Raw genomic sequence first — 21,389 nt, 5'->3', positions numbered from 1 at the left:
TTCATCAATAAATATATGACCAAGTACAATATTTTGTTCTCATCAATTTGAGTGTAGCTCTCCATCTGCTTTTAATCTTTGAGCAAATCTGATTATGTTTTAGGTCATATGTATGCATACATGTACAGTATATTCAGTGTAGTTGTTCACATTTCAATATAATTTCACAATGATATCAGCAGTGTAGGCAATATGTTCATTATTTACTGATTTTTATTAAAGATGTTGCATTTTAACAAAGTTAACAAGTTCACAAAAGTCATCCTCATCTTTACTCTGAGTCATTACCATCTTCTGTTGACCATTATTGAAGATCCTTTCTTAAACTTTCACCATTTCAATACCATTCATGTTATTATCCCACTTCTTTTCCTGTCCTCTCTTTATTCTCATCCTTTCACCTTCATCCATGGGAGACAGACAAAAGTGAGTAGGACGTTGAAAACAGCTTCAAATCTCTGACTAGTTTATCACTCAACAGAATTCCTAGCCATAGATTTGTGTCTGTGGTTGTTGGTGATCTGTGTTGTTTTGTGTGTGGAGTAATTTGGTATATCTGCAGATAAGATTAAGGTGCCAAAGGCTAATTATGCTTTTTGCATTTTAGTATTTGGATTTTAATTTTTTGAATGGGTTGGATGACATTTTGAGTCTTCGTCATGGTTTAGAAAGAGTGGGCACGAGTCTCAATAAGTCACATACATTTAATTTCATAAATTAGCGTACTGTCAACCACAGAGGAAAAATAATTCAGTCTCTTATTGTAAAGAAATCTGCATACTCTCACAACTCAATGACGCACTATTGTGTTTTCCTCCCTTGCAGACATGGTATTGCTTGTAGCTGTCCTGTTGTGGCATACTTGAAATCTGCTTGCATTATATGCCTTTGTGTTTCAGATGTATTTTGTAGAGCTTTATCAGTTATTCCTGTGTATTAACAGCACGGAAATTAAGCTCTTACCTCTTAAGATTCCTTTTCTCACGTATCTCTTGGTGTGAAGTTAGTGTTCAGTACATTTACCAGACTGCAGTCTGAGCATACGGTCTGTTGTGTTATCTACTGCTCTACCCTTTGTACAACATTTCATATCATCATGTATATTTATGCTCTTTCATTTAAATTTCATTCAGTTCCCGTCTCCCTATCCTATTTCATGTATTTTGATTTATATGGCTACATCTCTCCTATTCATTATTTCTCTTCACCCCTATATTTAATTTGTAATTCTTTATTTCTCATTTCATTCCGTTTTCTGTCTATCTTCTTTTCCCTTACATCCATGTACCAGCCGGACAAACCGTGGGGGGAGCGCTGACAGTTTGGATGAAAGCGACCGCCAACGTTTGATTTCAGATTTTGCCACACGAGCAATCGCTGCCCACCGCCAGTGTATTGCTAATGGTGGAGTGCTAAACAAACTCCCCAAGTCAGAGTCCAACATCACCTTTCTCTCTGATGAAAATCCCCGGACTACCAAAAATCCCATCTACCATGAGGACGGGACGTTGAGCAGTCCCGGGATGCTTGGAAAAAAACTGAGAAAAAAAGATCTTCTTAGCAATTTCTCCCCTTCAAGGAAAGGCCTTCGAGACGCCTGGCTGAGGCTCAGCTCGCCTGGACGTGATGTGGGGTTTGGTGGATACAGCGGCAGTGACAGCGGATGGGGATCTAGTGCTGGACACAGCTGGACACTCCCATCGAGATTACATCGAAGAGAGATGTGCGATGCTTTGAGGCGGGAAGTGGTTATGGATCCTGTGCAGTGGGAGCTGGAGCTCCTAAAGGCGGAATTCAAGGAGAGTAAAGATGCTGGTCTGGATTCAGGCTTTGACCATGGACTTGATTCAGACGTGATTGGAAGCCCAAGTCTGGAACCAAAGCTGTCAGTGAAAGAACAAGCCAGACAGTTTGAGCAACAGGCACTTCAGGAAATGAGGCAAAGGCTAAACAGAGGTTCCAGGGGTTCATTATCGCCTGATATGCTACTTTCTGTTTTCCCAGACACTCCTCAGCATCAAAAGTACAGCCCCACCCACAGTGCTTCACCTGCTCAGACTGCAGAAGGCCCCCCTTCTATCATCATCACTCATAGTGATGGAGGCACCCCTCCACCTAATCACAAGCCAACTCCTCCTGTCCTGCGGCGCTTCGGTGCAAACTTAACAGGAAATCACAGTGCAGAAGACAGACTTCAGGTTGATTTAGAGGCCATCCCTGACCCTCCTGCGACACCTCCGCCACCACCTCCATCTCCACCTCCACCACCTCCCATCTCTGCTCCTCTTCCTCCCTCATCACCCTCTTTAAATCACCCTCAATCCCCTCCTCCTGCCTCCCCAGCTCCATCTCACTCTGGCCAAAAAGTGGCTCCTCCTCCCCCTGTCCCTCCCCCACCCCCACCCCCACCTCCTCCACCCCTCCCTCCCCCTGCGTCTCCCTCACTCCTGCGTCCATCCACATTTGTCCTCCCATCTCTCGCAGAGGTCCCCGCTCTGCGACCCGTGTCTCTCCGCCCTCCGCCACCACCCCTCCCTGTGGAACCCGATCTTCCCCGTAAAGAACTTAAAGGAATCTTAAAAAACATCCAAAACATAGCAGACATCGAGAAGTCTGTCGCCAACATGTTCAGCCAGATAGATCAGAAACAGATTCCACTCAAAAAAGTGAGGAAAAGCCGGGCTTCCATGGATTCCCTGGATTCTCTTGACTCTTTGGACACATTAGCCATTGGAGGAGGAGAGGGAGGAGAAGGAGGAGAGGGAGGAGAGCAAGGTAGGGAAGGACTAGGAGGAGGAGAAGGAGACGACCCCCCACCTTCACAGATTCCAAGCGTAAACATGAACTCTATCGTGGAAGAGCTTGAGAAACGATTTCCCTCCCAGTCTACAATGCTCTAGCCTTTGTTTTCTGGATGTGGAAAACTTTTAGAGCGAGCTGCTTAACACGGCTGTGTAGACTGCTGTGGAGCTGTCAAGTGACTAATTAAAGCAACTCGGTGGGATACTGTGATTTTCACTGTGGTTTGGTATGCTTTTCTTTCTGGACTTCCTGAGAAAAGAAAGCAAAAGAATTCAGATCAGTATAAACCCTTTGGGCTACTTGTTTGATGGAGCTTATTATGAACAGAAAATTAGGAGCGGAAAACTTGATGATTGAAAGTGTTGAAACATCTCCTGGTTAACTTTCAGTGTGACAACTGTCGTTAACGTTTCATATCCATTGCAGGTAAATTGCATATATGTCGTCAAATGAAAATCAGTCGGCTCCAGCCAGTGGTGTTCTCAATTAAACTGGGCAGGGCTCACAGACAGAGATGTTGACTGACACTTGCTGTAATGAGAAGCTGATAACGAGTTTGGGTTGGCTGTAGCACTCCCTCTGAACGTCTACACAAGTTCAATACAGGTGCAATGAGTGTGAAGAAGAGAGGAAAAGATCAGGAGAGAATATTGTCAAATCTGCCAACTTGGATTGAACCTTTTATGGAAAGGAATCCTTTTTTCCCCTTTTATAGATAACTTTGATCCAGCGCTTCTGTTGCTACAGAGCTGCTACCACCTTTATGTGATCACTGCCACATTGACTTTTAATTCTCTTTTTGATCAGTATTGACTTCATCATTGCATAGATACCTCGTGCAGTAACAATTTCTGTTGGAATGTCTGTTCTTATCAGTAGTCTTTTATCTGCGTCTTTGTCATTAATATTGTGGGTGCACTGTGTAACTTTCCTCTTTCGGTTATGTTGTGCCATCAAAATGATTAACCGGCATGACATTTCCAGGCAACATTTTTATCAGCAAATGCACTCCTATATTAGAGGCCAATTCAAAGTTTTCATTCCATTCCCACTACAAAGGATCAGGTTGCTTCCTTAAAAACCTGTTCCCTACATGTTCATTAGGGCGGAGGAAGGAGGTAGGGAGGAGGTATTGTGGTTTTTGTTGTTTTTGTTGTTTATGAAAAAACAAAAAACAGATCCTTTCAGATTTTGGCAGATTTACTTAACATCGAGCGACACAGACTCTTGTGGATGCACGGGTGTGGAAAGCATGAATTTGCCGCAGTTATGCTGCACCAGGGTATTCCTACTTTATTTCAAGATTTAGACACCAAGAGAACTTTTGTGAAATTTAGGAAAATATTGCTTTTCTTGGGTTGCTTGCTGATAATTGTGGGACTTTATGAGGCTAAAATGGCATTTTGTTTCATTAAAGAAACTACTGTGCATGTGCACATATTTTCTTCTGTTTTGGAGATATTCATCCTCTTAGTATGAGTAATAATCTGTGTAGTGTCCTTGTTGTTGGCCTAAAGATAGGTCTATCATACATATTACAAACTAATTTATTGTTGGTATTTCATGGAAGCAATTCATAATGATCTTTATTTCTTTTTAGTTTAAATGACTGTAATGCAAGCCCAAGACAGCTCAAAGATTTTGGCTTTGGCCTCATGTTTGATGAATGAAAAATATCACTGACCCACAAGGGAACGATATGGACTGGGATAAGCTTTATTAAGTACAGACAGTTTGAACCCAAAATAGTTAATTTTGTTTCCTGTCAATTTGATTTAATTTCTTAACAGATATCCAATTTAGCATTTCAGGTTCACAAAATATTCCAAAAAATTGTCACAAAAATGACCATAATGCTATTTCAAATAGGCAATGTCAACATGTGATTGTCATCGTAATTTGTCACAAAAGCATCATTGTGGAAAGAAAGAGTTTTTGAGAAGCAAACGAGGGTAGAGGATTTCCAGTTTGTCAACAGATATGTAAATACCTCAGTAAAAATGTGTATAAAGCAATGTTCTAAAAAAAAGCTCAATTGCTTGAGTCTTGAAATTCTGACTTTGGTGAAAAATGAAACTTGATGCCTATAGGTTGACCTAAGAGTTCTTCAGAAGGACCTGAGAGTTTATGATGGCAAGTTTAGATGATGCTTACCCAAGCGGTGCTTAATGCGAGTCAAACTTTAGTCAAACCATTAATCCCATCAAAGTAAATTTGCTGCTGCAAATGAATTGCATTTAAACACAGGTCCTTAGAAGTTGAGCTTTTTATACTGCATTGATACCGGACTGGGATAGGCTCCAGCCCGCCCGCGACCCGATCGACGGATTCAGCGGTATAGATAATGGATGGATGGATGATGATACCGGACATCAACCGGTGGTTACAATATTGGGTCTTTTGTCCGTACTGTTTCTGTTTTTATAAGCATTTATTCATCTCTTATTTGCCAGGTTTTAGTTCTTCCTGTTCCCAGTCTGTCTTCTCGGAGCTCTAACTCTCATCGATGTCATTTAATAGGTTTTGTTTTCTTTATTACTTAGCCCATGTTGTCTGTACATCCACAATGTTCATGTATTTTCATTTCATCTGTTTTCCAGAGAAAGAAATGTTATATGTAAGTAGAGTCGAACCAAAGGCTTAAAACGAAAAGTTTAAAACATTCATATTGTGGCATTTTTATTCACAGTATGCATTACATTTTTACAACTATTTTTTTATGTTCTTGCTTCTTAGTTTCAATAATATTATCCTGCTTTTGGTACTGGATATGACACCAATATAAAATATATAAAATGGCAATTTTACGCAAGAAAATGTGTGGCGCTGAATGAGTTTAATGCATTTTTATGACAGAAAGGTGAAATTTATTTGAATGATAATGTTAAGATCACAGGGTGTATTGTATGGCAGGATGAACAAATGTGTGCCCACATTTCATTATTGCTCAAACGCTAACCGTTTAGAATGCTTCTCACATAGATACTGTAGCGAGTTGAGTTAGTCTTGTCTGGCCCCCTGCTTTGTATCATTTTGTGCTACAGATTAAACCTCAAGTTGTGCATCTGTGTGTTGTTGCATAATTACAGCACTCATATGCCTCAGGGTGGAACGGAAGGGACAGTGGTATGTACAAAGGGGAACATTTACTCATGTTGCTGTGACTACATTAGGAGGTCAAATAGCCATCGCTACTGGCTCATAAAAATGTCGCTGTGCATGTGAGGGTTGAGGAGTTTCCTTATAGACCAAATGCTTTTCAGCTCATATAGTGGTCATATGATACATGTAAATTTGGCTTAAATTACAGTCTATTGCTTTATCAAATGAAGGCATCCCATCTCCACTTTGATAAGCTAAAGGCCAGAGCCAGTTAACTGTTTTCATGTGGGCTTTACTCTGTATTTGTTTTAAGTATAACGCAAATACACTGATCAGCCACAACATTAAAACTACCTGAATGATAGCGTGCAGATACCGTTTGTGCTGCTAAAAATGGCTCTGAACCACTGAGATCTAGATCTAGAGGAAATGTGTAAAAGATAGGCTTGTCCTCATCTCCAAAACATGGTGCTGTAACAATCCATGGTTAGAGATTGTGAGATGGCAACCTAACTCGAGACTGTTGTTTTGTGTAGGGCAACTTCCAACTAACATGAACTGCGACCTATGGATATTAAGATATGTGACTCCTAACCAAGTATTTCATAATATCTAAGCCTAAATGTGTATTTTTAACTCTTAGCCACTCTCTAAAGCCACAGTGGAAAACACTTTTGGAATGGGTCTGTGGACAGATGTGACACAGATGAATTCCAGGTTCTGGTGTTAGCTTTTGTACACTGTTGGATGTACTGTGATGTAAGGCTCTCTGATATTGGCAACAGATCCGCTGGGTCCTCAAACCTTTGCTGTCTTCAACTCATGAGTCTTAGTTTTATTTAGAATTAATATTGATAACAACATGCTGAAAAGGCACACAATAAGATCTGAATTAGTAAAAACCAGAACCTGCCTGTTAGACAAAGAAGGTAAATTGAGAATAAAAGTGTATTTGTAATGAGATGCAGCAGACAGCGGTTGAGAGCTAATCTGGACATAAAACATTCAGTGCAGTCATCTGAAACGGAAGCACTGCCAGCGACCTGTATAATGCTGATGTGTAGCTGAATGTGTGTTTGCTTATTTCTCTTGTTTATGCGGAGTCTCTTCTTTGAATGTGCAATTGTGTTTTTGTTACGAGCACACAGAGCCCTTGAAAAAAAAAAAATCCCATTTTGACGGCACAAGGTTTATAGTTGAATCACGACTTTGTGTGGAAGAAAACATTCTGCGCAACAACTGAAACAGAAGCTCGCCCACTGTGTTATGAAATTACAGCGGGGAAGATTCCACCAGAACTTCTGACGGGGGAAATCTCATAAAGTCATAATTATGACCAGAGTGTATTTTATTTGGCTGCGTAACATGATTTGATAGAATTACGTTGACATGATCAAGAACGCAAGTCCGACATAACAGAGGTGACAATGTGTGTCTCAGCAGTGGTAAAGGTGGGCAGTGGACGTACATCGCTTAAAGGTGTATCTCCTCAGAGGAAAGGCTACACTTACCATGTTCCTGTTAAGTATCGGCTGTTATTTTCACCCAGCAGAGAATCTGATATCGTCAAGCTTAAAAAAAAAAAAAAAACATTGAAAGAAATTATTATACTCGAGTCTGTATTAGACGAAAGAGAAAAATAGAAGGGAAGGCTAACCCAGCAGACTTAAAAGTGGCTCTGTCTTCTGAAAGTGGAGTGTGCTAGTTGGTGGTATAATTTAACAGAAATCAGTGTCACCTCTTAGTTTAAATATATACTTTAAAACTACTGAGAGGTTAAGTGAATTAATATATATCTTTTTTTTTTTTTTTACCATGCAACTAATAAGGAACGGCTCAAGGAGCATGAAAATAGCCCAAGGTTTTGACCTGCTCTCTTCTTAGATACCCATCTGATTGAGAATCCACAAAATATGATGAGCCAGAACCACGGAGGCCCTCCCCTGCAACCCACAGTTGAAGCAGCATCTGTCCAGTGAACACAGCAAATTAAAAAATAACTTGTCATTATTTAAACACAATGAGAAACTCAATTTTGACATGGTTTTCATTCATTGTTTTCTTTGGTCTCATTTGCTGTATGGCTAGTTTGGGCATCACGTTTACTTGTTTCAGGGGCAGGCAACACAATTCCCTGGTTAGATTTAGACAATTAAACTACTGAAAATAATGATTTTGATTGATTATGTATTTATTTATATATATATGTATATATATATATATATATATATATATACACTTTGTTAATCCATTGTGATGGATAATGATGCATTGAACCACATTTGCACAGTGTGTTTAAAAAGTAATTATACAGCCTACCATCTGCATCTAAAAGAGATGTCAGGGGGGCCTGACAGCTCGTACACGGTCTTTGACCTGAATCTGGAACATCGCCTTCTCTTGCCATTCAACCAATCCTGCCAGTATCCAGCTACCTTCCAGGGTAATATTCAAAAGAAAATCTGAACCTTTTAGTGTCAAATGAAGTTTATTGAATGTAGTGAGTGCTGAATATGTATAATGTTATGGTAATTTATGCAGTGGCACAAAGGAGTTTCTTTTCGCTCTTGTATTTTTGGTTGATCTTTCCTTAGAGGGGATAGTTCTAACAGTAGCTCAGATTTTTTTTCCCAGCAATTCTTTTAATAACATTCGACCACAATTGGATGTGATTAGGCAACGAAGTGTGAAACAGGGGGGAGGAAAACAGAATCAGGAGTCAGAATTGAGTGTGAAAGGGTGAGGAGCTACACCAGCTCTATATAAGGAAACAGAGAGATAAAATGTAGAGAAAATAGAGAAGGGAAGGAGACCGGGTTGTCATACTGTGTTTTTGTTTTTGTTTTTTATTTAAACCGAATATTTCTCCACTCGTGTTTTCCAAGATGAGGTGGAGATGACACAAAGAGTGAAAGTCAGTCATGCCAGATGTGTGTCTGTCTGTGTGCGCGGCGGAGATTAGATGGCTGTCTGTGTTATTATCTCGAGAGGACCTCATAATGTGTCTGTCAGAGCAACAAGGACACAAAGGTGGACCCTTTCTTCACACACTGACAAAAACAAACGCAGATTATAGCACACCCAGTACCAAGCACAAGCTGTTAGCAGCTTGAGGGTACATACGCACTCTCATCTCATTTGTACAAGTGTTTCATCCCAAAGCCATCCTACTCATCTCAGCCATTAATCCTTCTTTTCATTCGCCCATTCATCCAGTCTGTTCAGCCACTGACATGTCCATCAGCCATAACCCACTCACCGGGCCTTATTTACCTGGGTTTAACTGATGTTCTTTTCTTTTTTGAAACCCACACTTTTATTTGATGGTGCGTCTTGAAACTGAACAAATGGCTATGATTTCTCATTGGAGCATATGTTAGTCAGTGTACGAGGCACAGTTTAGTCTAATCTGAATTACTGAAATGAATTCATGAAATGCTCAACTGGTTGAGTAATTAGTGTGTGTGTGTGTGTGTGTGTGTGTGTGTGTGTGTGTGTGTGTGTGTGTGTGTACGCACTCAAAGAACAGAAGGGAAATGAGAAAGTGTCCTCTAACGGTCTGCATTTGTTGCTCTGTGATACATCTTCATTTTACGAGCTCATTAGCTAAGTTTCACACCACAGTACTCTCTGTATTCCCATAGTTAAGACTCGTGGACAAAGAGGTTATTGGTTGTTTTTCTGTATTTCTTTCTCTTTTTTTGTATAAAAGTGTAATTATGTAATTCCCTTTTATCTCTCCCATTCTCTAAGTCTTAATGCGTCTTAATGACGTCCCCAGATAATTGGTTTCCAGGCTTTTGATACTTTGTTTTGGGGCGATCTGCACTTGCTTGCCGGCCTTTCTGTTCCTTAACAGGTGCAATGCCGCTCACTCAGGTTGAGATCAGGGGATTGTGTCGGTACCCAAATATTTATTGACCTAACTGTGCGTGAAAAGAGGGATTCCACCCACTAGAGCCAGCAGATTATTAGTGTAGTTTTTTTTAAACTACTATTAGTGTAGTTTCACACAAACGGTGATGGCACCGGGTGTCTGCAAGCCTGTCATATCATAGCCAGGTGCCTTTTCTCTTGCTCCTTTTCATGTCTTCCTGAGTGCATGCATGATTGTCAGAAATTTGACACAGCCACTCGAGGCTCCTTTTATATGGAAGAAATTCTCTGAATTCTCGGATTTTGGATTACCTTTACGGTGGCCCTGAAGTGCAAATCACAACGTTTCCAAATTGAAGATGGGTTCTTGATAAATAGTTTAAGCCAATTTATTTTGAAAGTATTATTTAAAGTGTAAAAGTCTAAAAAGTTAAGGCCTCCATTATCATATGAGTTCATTATTACAGATTTTTTTTTTTTTTTAATATAGTGGTTTTTGTTCCTCCATATAAAGTTAAATAAAATCTTTTCATTATCTTTTGAGACTTTTTTGTAAACATCGAGAGATAAAGCAGCATGTAAGACGGGATATTCGCATCAGAATATTCTTTAATAGCAGCGCATACGTTGTCACTTGCAGCGCTCATACTTTGAAAACATGTAAACCATAGTCCTTCCGGTTCAAAGGTCGGACTACCACCAGTACAATTAGTGACGACTTGTCACCCGAGGGTACCTACCTTTTCCGTTTTGGTTAATGTCGTTGTGTTTTCTCTTTTGCCGTTGTGATTTGCACTCTGTGCAAATGTTGAAAATTACAGACCGCTGAGGGGAAAAGGAAAACTATTTTTTTGAGAATTTGTGAATATTAACTAAATTGCCTCTTCTTTGCTGAAGACAGCCATCTGGCTTAAATGTAAAGACTTAAATTCTTAGTTTATTCACAGACAAGTTCCAAAATGATGCTGTTATTCTGACTACTATAAATAGGAACCTTTTTCACCTGCCACTGAGAGTTTGAAGCCAATCTAATAACTTTTTTTTTCATTAAACCGGCCATCAAATTGTTGATGATTAGTAATTAGTGTCACTAATGATTTAATTTACTTTCATGTCCTCATAATCAAAGCAGAAAAACCATCTTCTTATGCACAAAATGTTTCTATCTAAACTTGACCGAAGGATAGCCAGGTGGACCAACCTTTTTTGACAGTGGCCAACAATTGCTTCCAATGCTTCCTTGCTTAATTTGGACCTCTGCCCCATATGTTAACGCTCACCATCACAGCTGAATACCAAACCCTAAACCCTTGCTTAAATGTAACCTTAACCGAGAAGATTCAAGTGTAGTATGAATGTGACAATGATATATTTACAAAGCTATAGTTTATCCAAAAAAAACTTCCATTTAAAAAGAAAATGTGCACTAGCAGGAAAGCACTTTGCTTGATATCGTATCAATCGTATCATATTTGCGTTTTGTTTTTTTCTTTTGGTAGTTATCTCTTATACAGTCCTACTGCTTTATACATTTGTACACATGTAATGTTCAAAGTTTTACTAGTTGCGAGCTTAAATTTGGGTTTTAATGCAAACAAGCGTTTACCTCTACAGTTAATAAATGCATAACCATACACTGACTCTGAATTAAATGTTTGTGGCACATCAGTGTCTCGTGTTTAATGGTGTTTTTGATGATGGAAGTTAACGGTCAAACTGTTTCTCTCCCCAACATTCTAGGCGAGGATATGGACAACATGAGGTAAGAGTGTTAATTCTCGTACTTGCTTAAGTTGTTCATCGTTATTTATATGTCACTTTTTCCACTGACATCTTTAACTTGATAATTGGCTTTACCCTTCATTGTTTTCTGCTCTTATTTTTCTGTACTTTTTGATGCAATCAAAATGAAGATGCATGTATTTGTCTAGATTTGTGCTGTCCACTGATTTGTGCATTTTAAAATGCTCACTGATCCAGAAAATTTCTAAATATATTTTTCGGTTCCAAGAAGATCTTTGTAACGGTTTCAAATTTTCAGTATACTACATAGATACAGCAGAAAACATGCCCAAGTGTTAATATAAAAAGTAATCGCATCACTTGAACAGTTTATGTATTTTGATGTTCAATCTGAGCCCAAACTGACTTCCAAAGTGATAGCCACTGTTTGAATAAGAATATTAAAAAATAATTCTGTCACTTATAGAGCACATGAAGTTTACAGCACTGATCAGTTTGCTTAGCTACCATATTGCTTTCTTGCCTAGTCTTGACATTTTATGCATGCACAGTCCTTTAACTCTGGCTTGAGCATTTTTACACTCAAAATAGTTGGATTAACCTCTAACATCATATTTCAGTCCTTTTTCACTCTTCACAAGCAAATGCTCAACATCTGTCGTCTGCAAGTAGAAAAAGGTTTCTAATGAGTTTGAAGATTAAAACACACCTTTATTATCAGTATAGTGACTTATAAGACCCACTGCATTCAACTAAAAATTGACACATGAGATTTGAGCGCTATGATTATTAGTTCAAAGGTGTCAAGCATTGATTATGCTGTTAGCGGTGTTAGTTCAGTCATTATCTTCTTTGCAAACACTTTGAAACCTTAAATTAGGTCCCAGAAATCAGCAACTAAGAAATCAGCCTTGAAATAAGGCTATAAGAGGATGGCGAAATGTATTTCCTTAGTTTGTAATGTGATAAAGAGAAACATAAGATGAGCATTGGAAGTCAAGCTGAGATTTGGAGGCAGAAGAAAGCTTTCAGAGAACTGCTCAAAGGGTTGTTAGAGAGGCAAACCAAACCTCCTGTTTGACTGTAAAAGACACTAAAAGAAAAGGTTCAGTAGATTGAAGTAGCAGTGCACTCCTCTGCTGTGAAGTGAAACTGTCACAAACAAGTCTCTCATGAAAGAATAATCGGATGGAGACTTGTCCTAGCTACCAAATTTTGTTTCATATGTATGTATCATCTGAAAAAGCCTGTTTTTTTAAAAAAAAAAAAAAGCCTTGTGGAATAATACATTCGAAATAGAACTTTTCAGCTGCAATTAGCACTGGTGTGTTTGGAAGAAAAGAGGGAAAATTTCATGAGAGTAAGAAGTTTCCAACTGTCAAAAACCGGGGCGAATCAGTCGTGCTTTATGATGCAGCCAGAGGCATTGGGGAGCAATTCACTGGCTGAGGGAAGGATGAAGTCAGATGCATAACAATACATTTTGGAGGCAAACACACCGGCTACGAAAATACCTGAAGATTACAGCCAGATAATAAGTTCCACCACTTAGAATCCACAATGGATTTCTTGAAAAGGTGCAAACTGTAATTACCAACATGGCCCTCACAGTCCCTGACCTAAACAGTGTTGAAAGTCTGTGGACAGACCTCTAAAGAGTAGTTAATCTTACAGAATCTTACAGAACTAGTTTTGTGCGGGAAGAACAGAAAACGATTCCCCAAGAGCTGAGAAACTTTTAGTAACAACAAGAGTGTTTACAAGCTCTGTTGCGAAGGAGATGGAAGTAAGTATTGACCATGCAGTGAATGCAGTCTTGTTTTTGTTTTGTTCCTTTTCATTTTTTGAGACATTAACTTTTAACTACATTAACTACTTTATGCCTTTTGGTGATCATGTAGTCTTGTATGCACTTAATCATTAACAAATACTAAAATATTTACCTGGGTGCCGAAACTCTGTTGGTTAATGTGCATTCAACACACAGTTGATCCAGAAGTTGACTCTTAAATAACTTAGGGAGAGCTCTGAATGCCTCTTTCTTTTCATTCACTGCTTTTCTTTCCCTCTGGCAGACACAGCAACTTCTCCGACCCTCTCTTCTCAGACCAGAGGTACTCTGTCTCTCCTTTTCTCTGAATATATCTTTACTCCCCACGTGTATTGATATGATCAAGTAGGGGTCTGTCTCTATTAGTGTCATTTGTATTTTGTTTTTTTTCTTCTAAATGGTCGAGTAATGTGACTGACTGTGTGGAAAGGTGCTAATAATGGCCTTTCGTTCTTACAGGAGCTATCGATGGAATCTGGCATTGACCCTGGCCAGGACTACTACACGCAAGATTATTACAACTATGACCATGGGTTAGAACATACACACACTGCACAGAGCATTCTTTTTTGCCATATTTTCATTTGTAAAATAAATCAAAGGAAACAAAACTGTCTCTGCCATATGTCACGGTCGGGGATGTTTTAAATCATAAGTGTTGAATGAGAAAAGACCCGGGTCTAATCACAATCCCCCCTCGACCCTACCACTTGACCCTTACCCTCTATTGTACAGGGGTAAGGTGCCCCTTTTATTTCAGGGATCAAGGAATGGTGGTCATCAAACCCCTCAGCTATTTGTTGGGGGCCATTTGGATAGCTATGTGACCACTGCTTCAGAGGAGGAAGTTAAGGAGAGGAATTGGGAGAGGACCAAAGTCCTATGTGGCCAGACTTGTCCTGGTCAGCAGTAATGGGAACATATTTATAGAACTTAGAGGACCTGCTCTTCATTTCTTGTAACATGCTACCTTCAGAGATCACACTAAGATTGCAGATAAAAAAAAACAAAACACTGGGTCTTTGGTCATAATGTCTTTGGCCTATCAGCATTGGCTTAGCTACATTGTACTTTACTGTGATACAGTAACCACCAAAGACTCAATCTAAATAAATCCCTGATGTGATTTCAGAATATACACAAATAGTGTAGTATACAAACAGCAATTTCAATTTAAATAATACTTTCAAAAAATCGGGGATTTGCTTTTGGTGTTTTTCTTCCCTTGTGCAGAGGTGAGGATTCCTGTACTGAGCAGTCTGTTTATCAGAAACATTATACAAAAACTTACAGGCATAATTACTTGACACTTGGTGGAACGATGGACCTTGGCCAAGGAAAGAATATATTTATTATAAGTGTTAATTACCTAAATTAGAATTACCAATTATGTAAAGGGCCATGGCAGAGGATCAACCTTACAAGCACCTCTCTCATTACATTGTACTTTTAAATAGTTTGCCTGATAGCAAATATTATTATCAGGATATATTCCTTTTTTTTTTTTAAATCATGATACTAATTCTAGACTAATAAGGTCCCTTTTACTGTTGTACAAAAGTAGGTTTGTAGAGTTGCATCATTGTATATGCTTTCTTTATGAGTGGAATAGATACTACAGGTAGTGAATTATGTCTGACCTTTTGATAGCAGTGACAGACGAGAGTCTGGACCTCCCTGTGAGCATTTTATGTAGCCGAGTCTCATGTCAGCCACACAGGAGCTTCTTTCACAGAAAGCTGATTGCATCAGCTGCACATTGTTGGCTACACTAGCAACCTGCCTCATGCCAGCCTCATTCCATTTTTGATCTAGAGGAAATCAATCGATTTCTGTGTGTGTGTGTGTGTGTGTGTGAGAGAGAGCTCTATTATACAGTGCATGTGTGCACTTCTTGTTCCTTGATGTTAAGGGAAAGGAGAAATGCTATATTGAAAAAAGCAATACCCCTGCGACCCTGAATAGGATGAAGTGGGTATGGAAGATGAATGAATGAATGAACTTGCAATACATTAAAGAAACTCATTTGACCAAAGTGTTTATAAACAAGTATGAAGCATTCTTATGGCATCCATGTGTGTGGTGTGGTGCAAACTGCCTGCCATCTGTGGAGCCTTGTGTAATTTTTGTAATTCTAGCTTCAGTCTCCCAGGAACTTGATTTGATACTCCCAAACAAACAGTACTGACATACGCTCTCGCATAAATGCACAGTAGAAGACATTCACACACACAAAATCTCCTGAGGCACACGCGTTCATTCACTCATACAATCACTCAAACCCTCTTGTGCTTGTTATTTCACGCACATGCTCTCCCCGTGTCTCTCGTACACACACACAGACACAGGGAGCTAATTCTCTCCCTAGATTTGCAGTACTGTAGCAGCTCATCAGGCACCCAGCCGTGGAAGCAGACAATAGGCCAGATGCTGGTGGCTGAGAGCAACATCTACAAACTCATGTCTTTGTACAAACACAGGATCAGGAAATCAAACTTTGTGAGAATGAGATCTAATATGTTGTTTTTTTGTTGCAGTAAATGAAAGGAACAGGTAGTCTATGCCGCCAAATACTAAACTACTTTGAGAGTAAAGAAAACATTTTTCATTTATTTCTCCCTGAAACAGACGTGAGATACTACTTCATGGCAATAGTAATCCATTTATGAATGATCTGGAGTCATGGCTCACAAACTCTTGACCTTTACTCTTATCTGTCTCCAAAAGATGATACCAAAATGGGATTTTCTCTCCATGTGGGACTGTGACCATCTGCCAATGGCACAGACTCTGATTGGATTCATACGGATGCAAAAATAACTTGAATCATTTGTCGCACAGGTGTGATGCTTGTGAGATTTGGAGGGGGAAAAAAACAACCAAGCAAGCCAAATTCAAGTCGTCTTCTTGACATGAGTAATACTGAAACCATGCGTGTCAAGATACACATACAAGGGATTAGATCTTGCTCCTCCGAAATCATCGGCGTGGGTGATGCAGTATAGTGATCAGCGAGGCTGCTGTAGAGATGGTTGGTGCCGAGAGCTATGGCAACCACAGAAAAAAAATCTAGGATGACCCGATCCGCTAAGATGCAGTTAGTTTTTCAGAAAATTGTCAGGAAAAATATAAAGATTAGGATTTCCTAAAGCATTTGTCCATCATAAGCAACAAAAGACTACAGAAGTGGTGAAGCTAAATAGGAGCCTCCAGCAGCTGTTAGAGTAGGACACAGAATTTATTGTTATGTTTCAACCAGGTTGATTTTTGTTTCATTATGATCACCCAAATCTCAATCTCAATCAGGTGCGCTATAAGGTCAGGTGTAACGAGTGTGGAATTTATCGACACCTAGTAGCAAAGTAACGAATTGGAGCCAACTAAACATGCGCCTCACCAAACGTTTACCTTTAAAGCATCTCTGAGAAACCATCTGCTCTACAGCCAGTGTTTGGTTGTCCAATCAATGATATATTAGAAATATGGCAACGTGGCCGAAAATAGAAAAACAAACAGACATCAGACAAACACATCTAATTAGAATAATTAGAACGTTACATCTTGTTACTGTGATTTGGGAGTTCTTAGATAAAATTCAGCTGTCCTCCAGCTGCAGTTTTCTATCTCCAGCTTCAATCGTGACTGTAATCTGTAAAAAAAAAAACTATTTCCGGGATGTTTTCAAATGAAATTCAGTTTCAGACAGTCTCGCAGCTCCTACATTAAATCTATCGGACAAATGTTAGTGATTACAATCTGTTCGTTCATTTTCAGGCATGAGGAGAAATAAGTGTTTTCCCCAAAGGGTTAAAGTTTACTCATCCTCGGGGCAAGCTGTTGGTTTAGTGATTATGATGCATTACACATGAGCTAAAAATTGCTATTTTACTCCAGCAAGTTGCAGATTGTGACCCTTTTGAAAAGCGCTCAATTGCATCATACAGCAGTTTTAGCAAACCAAAAACGGAAAAAGAAGAATTACAAGTATTACCTGAAAACCTGGAAACTTTGACATAAATGAAGCAATTCTTAAGTTATTACTGCCCTCTAGTGCTGATATGGAGAGATAGGGAAGAGTCGCAAAGTAGATGTGAAAAGAGTAAAGGGAAGAAAGGAGCAAAAGGATGGGGGAAAATGTGACTCAGAAGAAAGAAACATAGTGAGACCTATTAGTAAGTTCATTGTGGCTAATCAGAGTTTAGTGGGGGGTTAAGACTCACTACATTAGTTTGCAGAGGTAATGCTGTAAGATTTATGAATGTGACATTTGAATGTTACCTTGTCATTTTACTCTGACTCCTTCATTTTTTCTATCATTCTCTGTTCTTTTCCTTGTATTCTTTTTCTGCCCACGTTCTCTCTCACCCTCATCCATCTGTGATCCATGTGGCTCTTCCATTTGTTTATTACTTGGCTACATATTATAATCGAAGGGCAACTTCTCCCACTAGCTGGCTGGAGGCAGAATAATTACTCATGGCAACTTCTCGATGCAACTCCGGTAAAGGACTCGCAGCAGATTGGGAACTTTAATCACACTGGGACATATTGTTTTCAGGAAACCATTCGAGAAGATGCCTTTTTTTTTTTTTTCTTCTTGACCTATTGGCTGTCTCTGAGTTGCTGGCTGCAGGGCACAGAGCCCAAGTTGTGATGCACAACAGTTTTCTTGGCAGGTGAAGTCGGGCAGAGCTCCCAGCAACAGGCAACAAGGACAGACAAAAGGGAGGAAAATCAATTCCAGTGTTTTCTGCAAACTGAATGTCTCCTGGCAACAAAATGCTCCTTTTGTGATTAGGGCAGCTTCGTTCGGGAAAGTCATTAGGCACTGCTTATCATTGGACTGAACCACATTGTTGCACTATGTGTTATTGCTTGGATAAGTGGCTGTGGGTGAGGAAGTGTACAGCTTTGTTTGTAAGCAGCTTTCTTTCCAATATTTACTGCCGATTGGCGGAGATTGCACAATAACACAGCTTCCATTTATTTCTAACAAAGTAATTAAAATAAGTTCAAAAGTTTTTAGCAATAAAATTGTGCTCTGCACTACTTGTTTCTGTTTTCATGTTCTCCCTCCTTCTCTTTGTCTGTCCAGGTATGAAGTTCCTCAGTACGGCAGTCGCAGGAAGCTGATCTCACCCTCTGCTCTCTATGACGAATATGGAGAAGTTGTTGTTGATGATGATGGCAGCTACTACTACAGCCCTCAGGAGTCTGATGGAGAGGTAAACACAGAAAAAAAGTGGGCAAAAACCTAGTTTATATCTGAACTCTGTATAGAAGTTGTACATGTACTTTATTGTATGATCTTGAGAGTCTACGGTGGGAAATCTTTGATCCTCGTTGACCGATATTTGACATATACATACTCTGAACTGCTGTAATTTACAAGCTGTCATCGGTCTGCAGCCAACAATCGGCCTGCTCTTTGAAACAGAAACTTTTCATTTCTGAGAAACAGTTCAGATGATCCTCTGATCATTCAAGGTGGACTTTAGGATTGCACCCATCCTTATAATAGCTGCACAGAGCTGCTAATGAATGAATAAATCAGGTAATGAGTAAATGATGGGAGAAACTGTGATTGTAATATCAAAGCAGTCAGTCGGAGACGTGAAATGCTGCTTCTTGATTGTCTTACAGCAGTTTGTTCTGAAGCACAAATTAACTTGCACAACCTCGGGGGCAGGAACCGCATGGTCCAATTTTGTGTGAATGCAGCCAAAACACAGCTCCGCCCTCCCCGCTTGTGCCTCAATGCTCTCCGTGTCAAATAGAACCACAGCTTTCCCACAGAGGCTTCTGTCTTTCATACATCACCAGATTTTAAGACACGGTGGAAATGCAGCAGACCAACAGTTAGAGGGAACTTCTTAGTTACTTGGAAAAAAAACAAAACAGAATTATAAGTAATGAGTAGTGAGGTAATATTTGGCTGCCGTTTGACCACAGGAACCTTTTCCAGGAACTAGGGTCCTTTAGGAGGCATCATTCTTAACTCGCTCTCATGTCATCGCAGCAAAAAGGAGCTAAACAGAGTTCTTGGGGAAATATGTCACCCCAGGAACTGGTCACCAACAGGACCAATTATTACATGACCTGGAACCTTTGAGGTGGTGCTTACGTATCTAAAATTTCTGATTAGTTAAGCATTCCCAGCATTTTATTTGCACATTTCTTTCTATGTCTGTCTATGTCATGTTTGATCTCCACAATGGTCTCTAAAATGTGTTAAGTTCCAGTTGTACTGCAGGAATAGCTGTTACTGTTTCTAAACACAACATTCAAACTCAACGTGTTTTCAGTAAATACTGCTCTGCAGGCCAGCATGGTAAAGTGTCCCGGGTGAGCGACCCACCTAACCCTGTATTATAAACCTTAATGAAATGGCAAAAGCCCAGAGACTGGAAAAATCTTCTGGCTCCTTGAAAAAGACCCGAGGATATTTAAGTTCTGTGTGCTGTTGGTTGAATGCTCCTTTTGTTAAAATCTGGCTTAAGGGAGGGATATCTTTCATCTTACGCAAACGTTCTGGGAGAATAATTTGCCAGAATATTTTGGAAAGAGCAACAGCCAATGGGAAAACCTGAAGACTGCTGACCAATTGGTGCAATTTCATCACTTAGTTGGCAAGATTTTTTAGGCCTACACACTGTTCAGGAGTCCAGCTAAAACACAGAATTCTACAAAAGAGGCCGACATTAAAATTGATACAAGCTGGTGAGAATGAGTGATGACATTTTCACAGCATTTAGACAAAACTGATCGATTCCAGATTGATTTACTAGCCTTATGCTGGTGGGTATATTTGACTGTTTTATTAGTATTTCCAATGTTAATAATGAACTGGTGCTTTTTGAAATATTAACTACTCTGCCAGACTTTGAAGGAAGGGAGACTGTGGTTTTGAAGTAATAAGACCAAAATGACACCATCTTCGCATCAATCTGTAATCCTAAACTGTCCAACTGTGCTTGTAGAAACCTATGCTCCCACATACAGGGGCTACTCTCTTTGAAGTAATATCATAACATAAGTTCACATTATGCAAGTCTTCCTAATGCTAGCAGCTGTGTACCTCCTAACACTTCTGACACTGACAGAGTTGCTTTTTGAAATATAAAACTCTTGTATGTATTGTCATGACAACAGGTGAGGAGACAGTTTCAAGGAGACAGATTACACCCTGCCTACCTCAAGCCCCATTCTCGACCTGTTCCGCCTCCACGAAAGACCCTGGGACCCTCGAGAACTGAGGGTGACAAAAAACAAGAAGGCGGCTCAAGTAAACCTAAAGGCTCGAGTGCAGTTGCCAGGTTGAAGGCCATAATGGGAATGACTACTCTGCTGTCCCCTACGGGTAAAACATCGACTCAGCCTCCTGCCATCCACCCTCCATGGAGCAAAGCCAGAGTCGGACCGATAGAGGAGGGAGGCAGACTGGCAGGAAGAATAGCAGAGGGAGCACACGTGGGGCTGGGGAAAGGGGAGGCAGGGAAAAAAGAGAATGAAAATACAGGGAGAGAAGCAATAGAAAGAAGGGGGGGGAGGGGAGGAAGGGCAGAATTGGAAACATGGGGAAGAGGAGGCAGAGGCAGTATGGCGAATAATGGAATGAGAAATACAGCTGGAGAAGGAGAAGGCGTCAGGCCAGAGCACAGGGGAGAGCTCCCTGGCTCCTCTGGCCAGTATATCAGCCTGGACGGCGGCATGATCATCGATGGGAGTTATTTCCAAACATCCATTGAACCAAGCAAACCCCCTCCAGTGAGACAAAAGCTGAGTGAGACCCTCAGTCTTATCTCCTTGGCCAGAAGGCTCCAGGGACCTGCGAGGGTGGGAGATGAACAGAGGGGCGATAGTAAAAGCTGGGACAGAGGACAGGAGAACAGTAGGAAGATGTACGGCTCCGTAGGAGATATGAGTGTTTCTGCATCTGTGTCTGCCAGAGGACATCAAGGGGGGAGGTGGGGCGTAGGAGGGGAGATTAGTGACAGTGTGACAGAGCAAAGTGATTCAGAAATAGGAAGTGGCA

The 21,389-nt window shown here is 40.1% G+C and overlaps 2 protein-coding genes across 2 annotated transcripts in view; both read left to right on the top strand.

Moving 5' to 3' along the window:
- Positions 1-21,389, top strand: part of LOC142373511 (protocadherin-15-like) — a 219,316-nt gene that overhangs the window by 194,625 nt on the left and 3,302 nt on the right. Inside the window, exons 36-39 of the mRNA XM_075456801.1 lie at positions 11,521-11,542; positions 13,599-13,637; positions 13,814-13,887; positions 18,450-18,579. Coding sequence (XP_075312916.1) covers positions 11,521-11,542; positions 13,599-13,637; positions 13,814-13,887; positions 18,450-18,579 — 265 coding nt within the window. The remainder of the gene's footprint in view (positions 1-11,520; positions 11,543-13,598; positions 13,638-13,813; positions 13,888-18,449; positions 18,580-21,389) is intronic.
- On the top strand, positions 1,284-3,137 carry LOC142374471 (protocadherin-15-like; the record flags this gene model as incomplete). The annotated part of the gene is made up of 1 exon (XM_075458200.1): positions 1,284-3,137. A coding segment is annotated over one exon (1,617 nt), but the record flags the coding sequence as incomplete, so codon positions are not given.

The sequence above is a fragment of the Odontesthes bonariensis genome, chromosome 23 (assembly GCF_027942865.1).
Source record: "Odontesthes bonariensis isolate fOdoBon6 chromosome 23, fOdoBon6.hap1, whole genome shotgun sequence".
Lineage (NCBI taxonomy): Eukaryota > Metazoa > Chordata > Actinopteri > Atheriniformes > Atherinopsidae > Odontesthes > Odontesthes bonariensis.
This window is presented reverse-complemented; position numbering and strand designations above follow the sequence as displayed.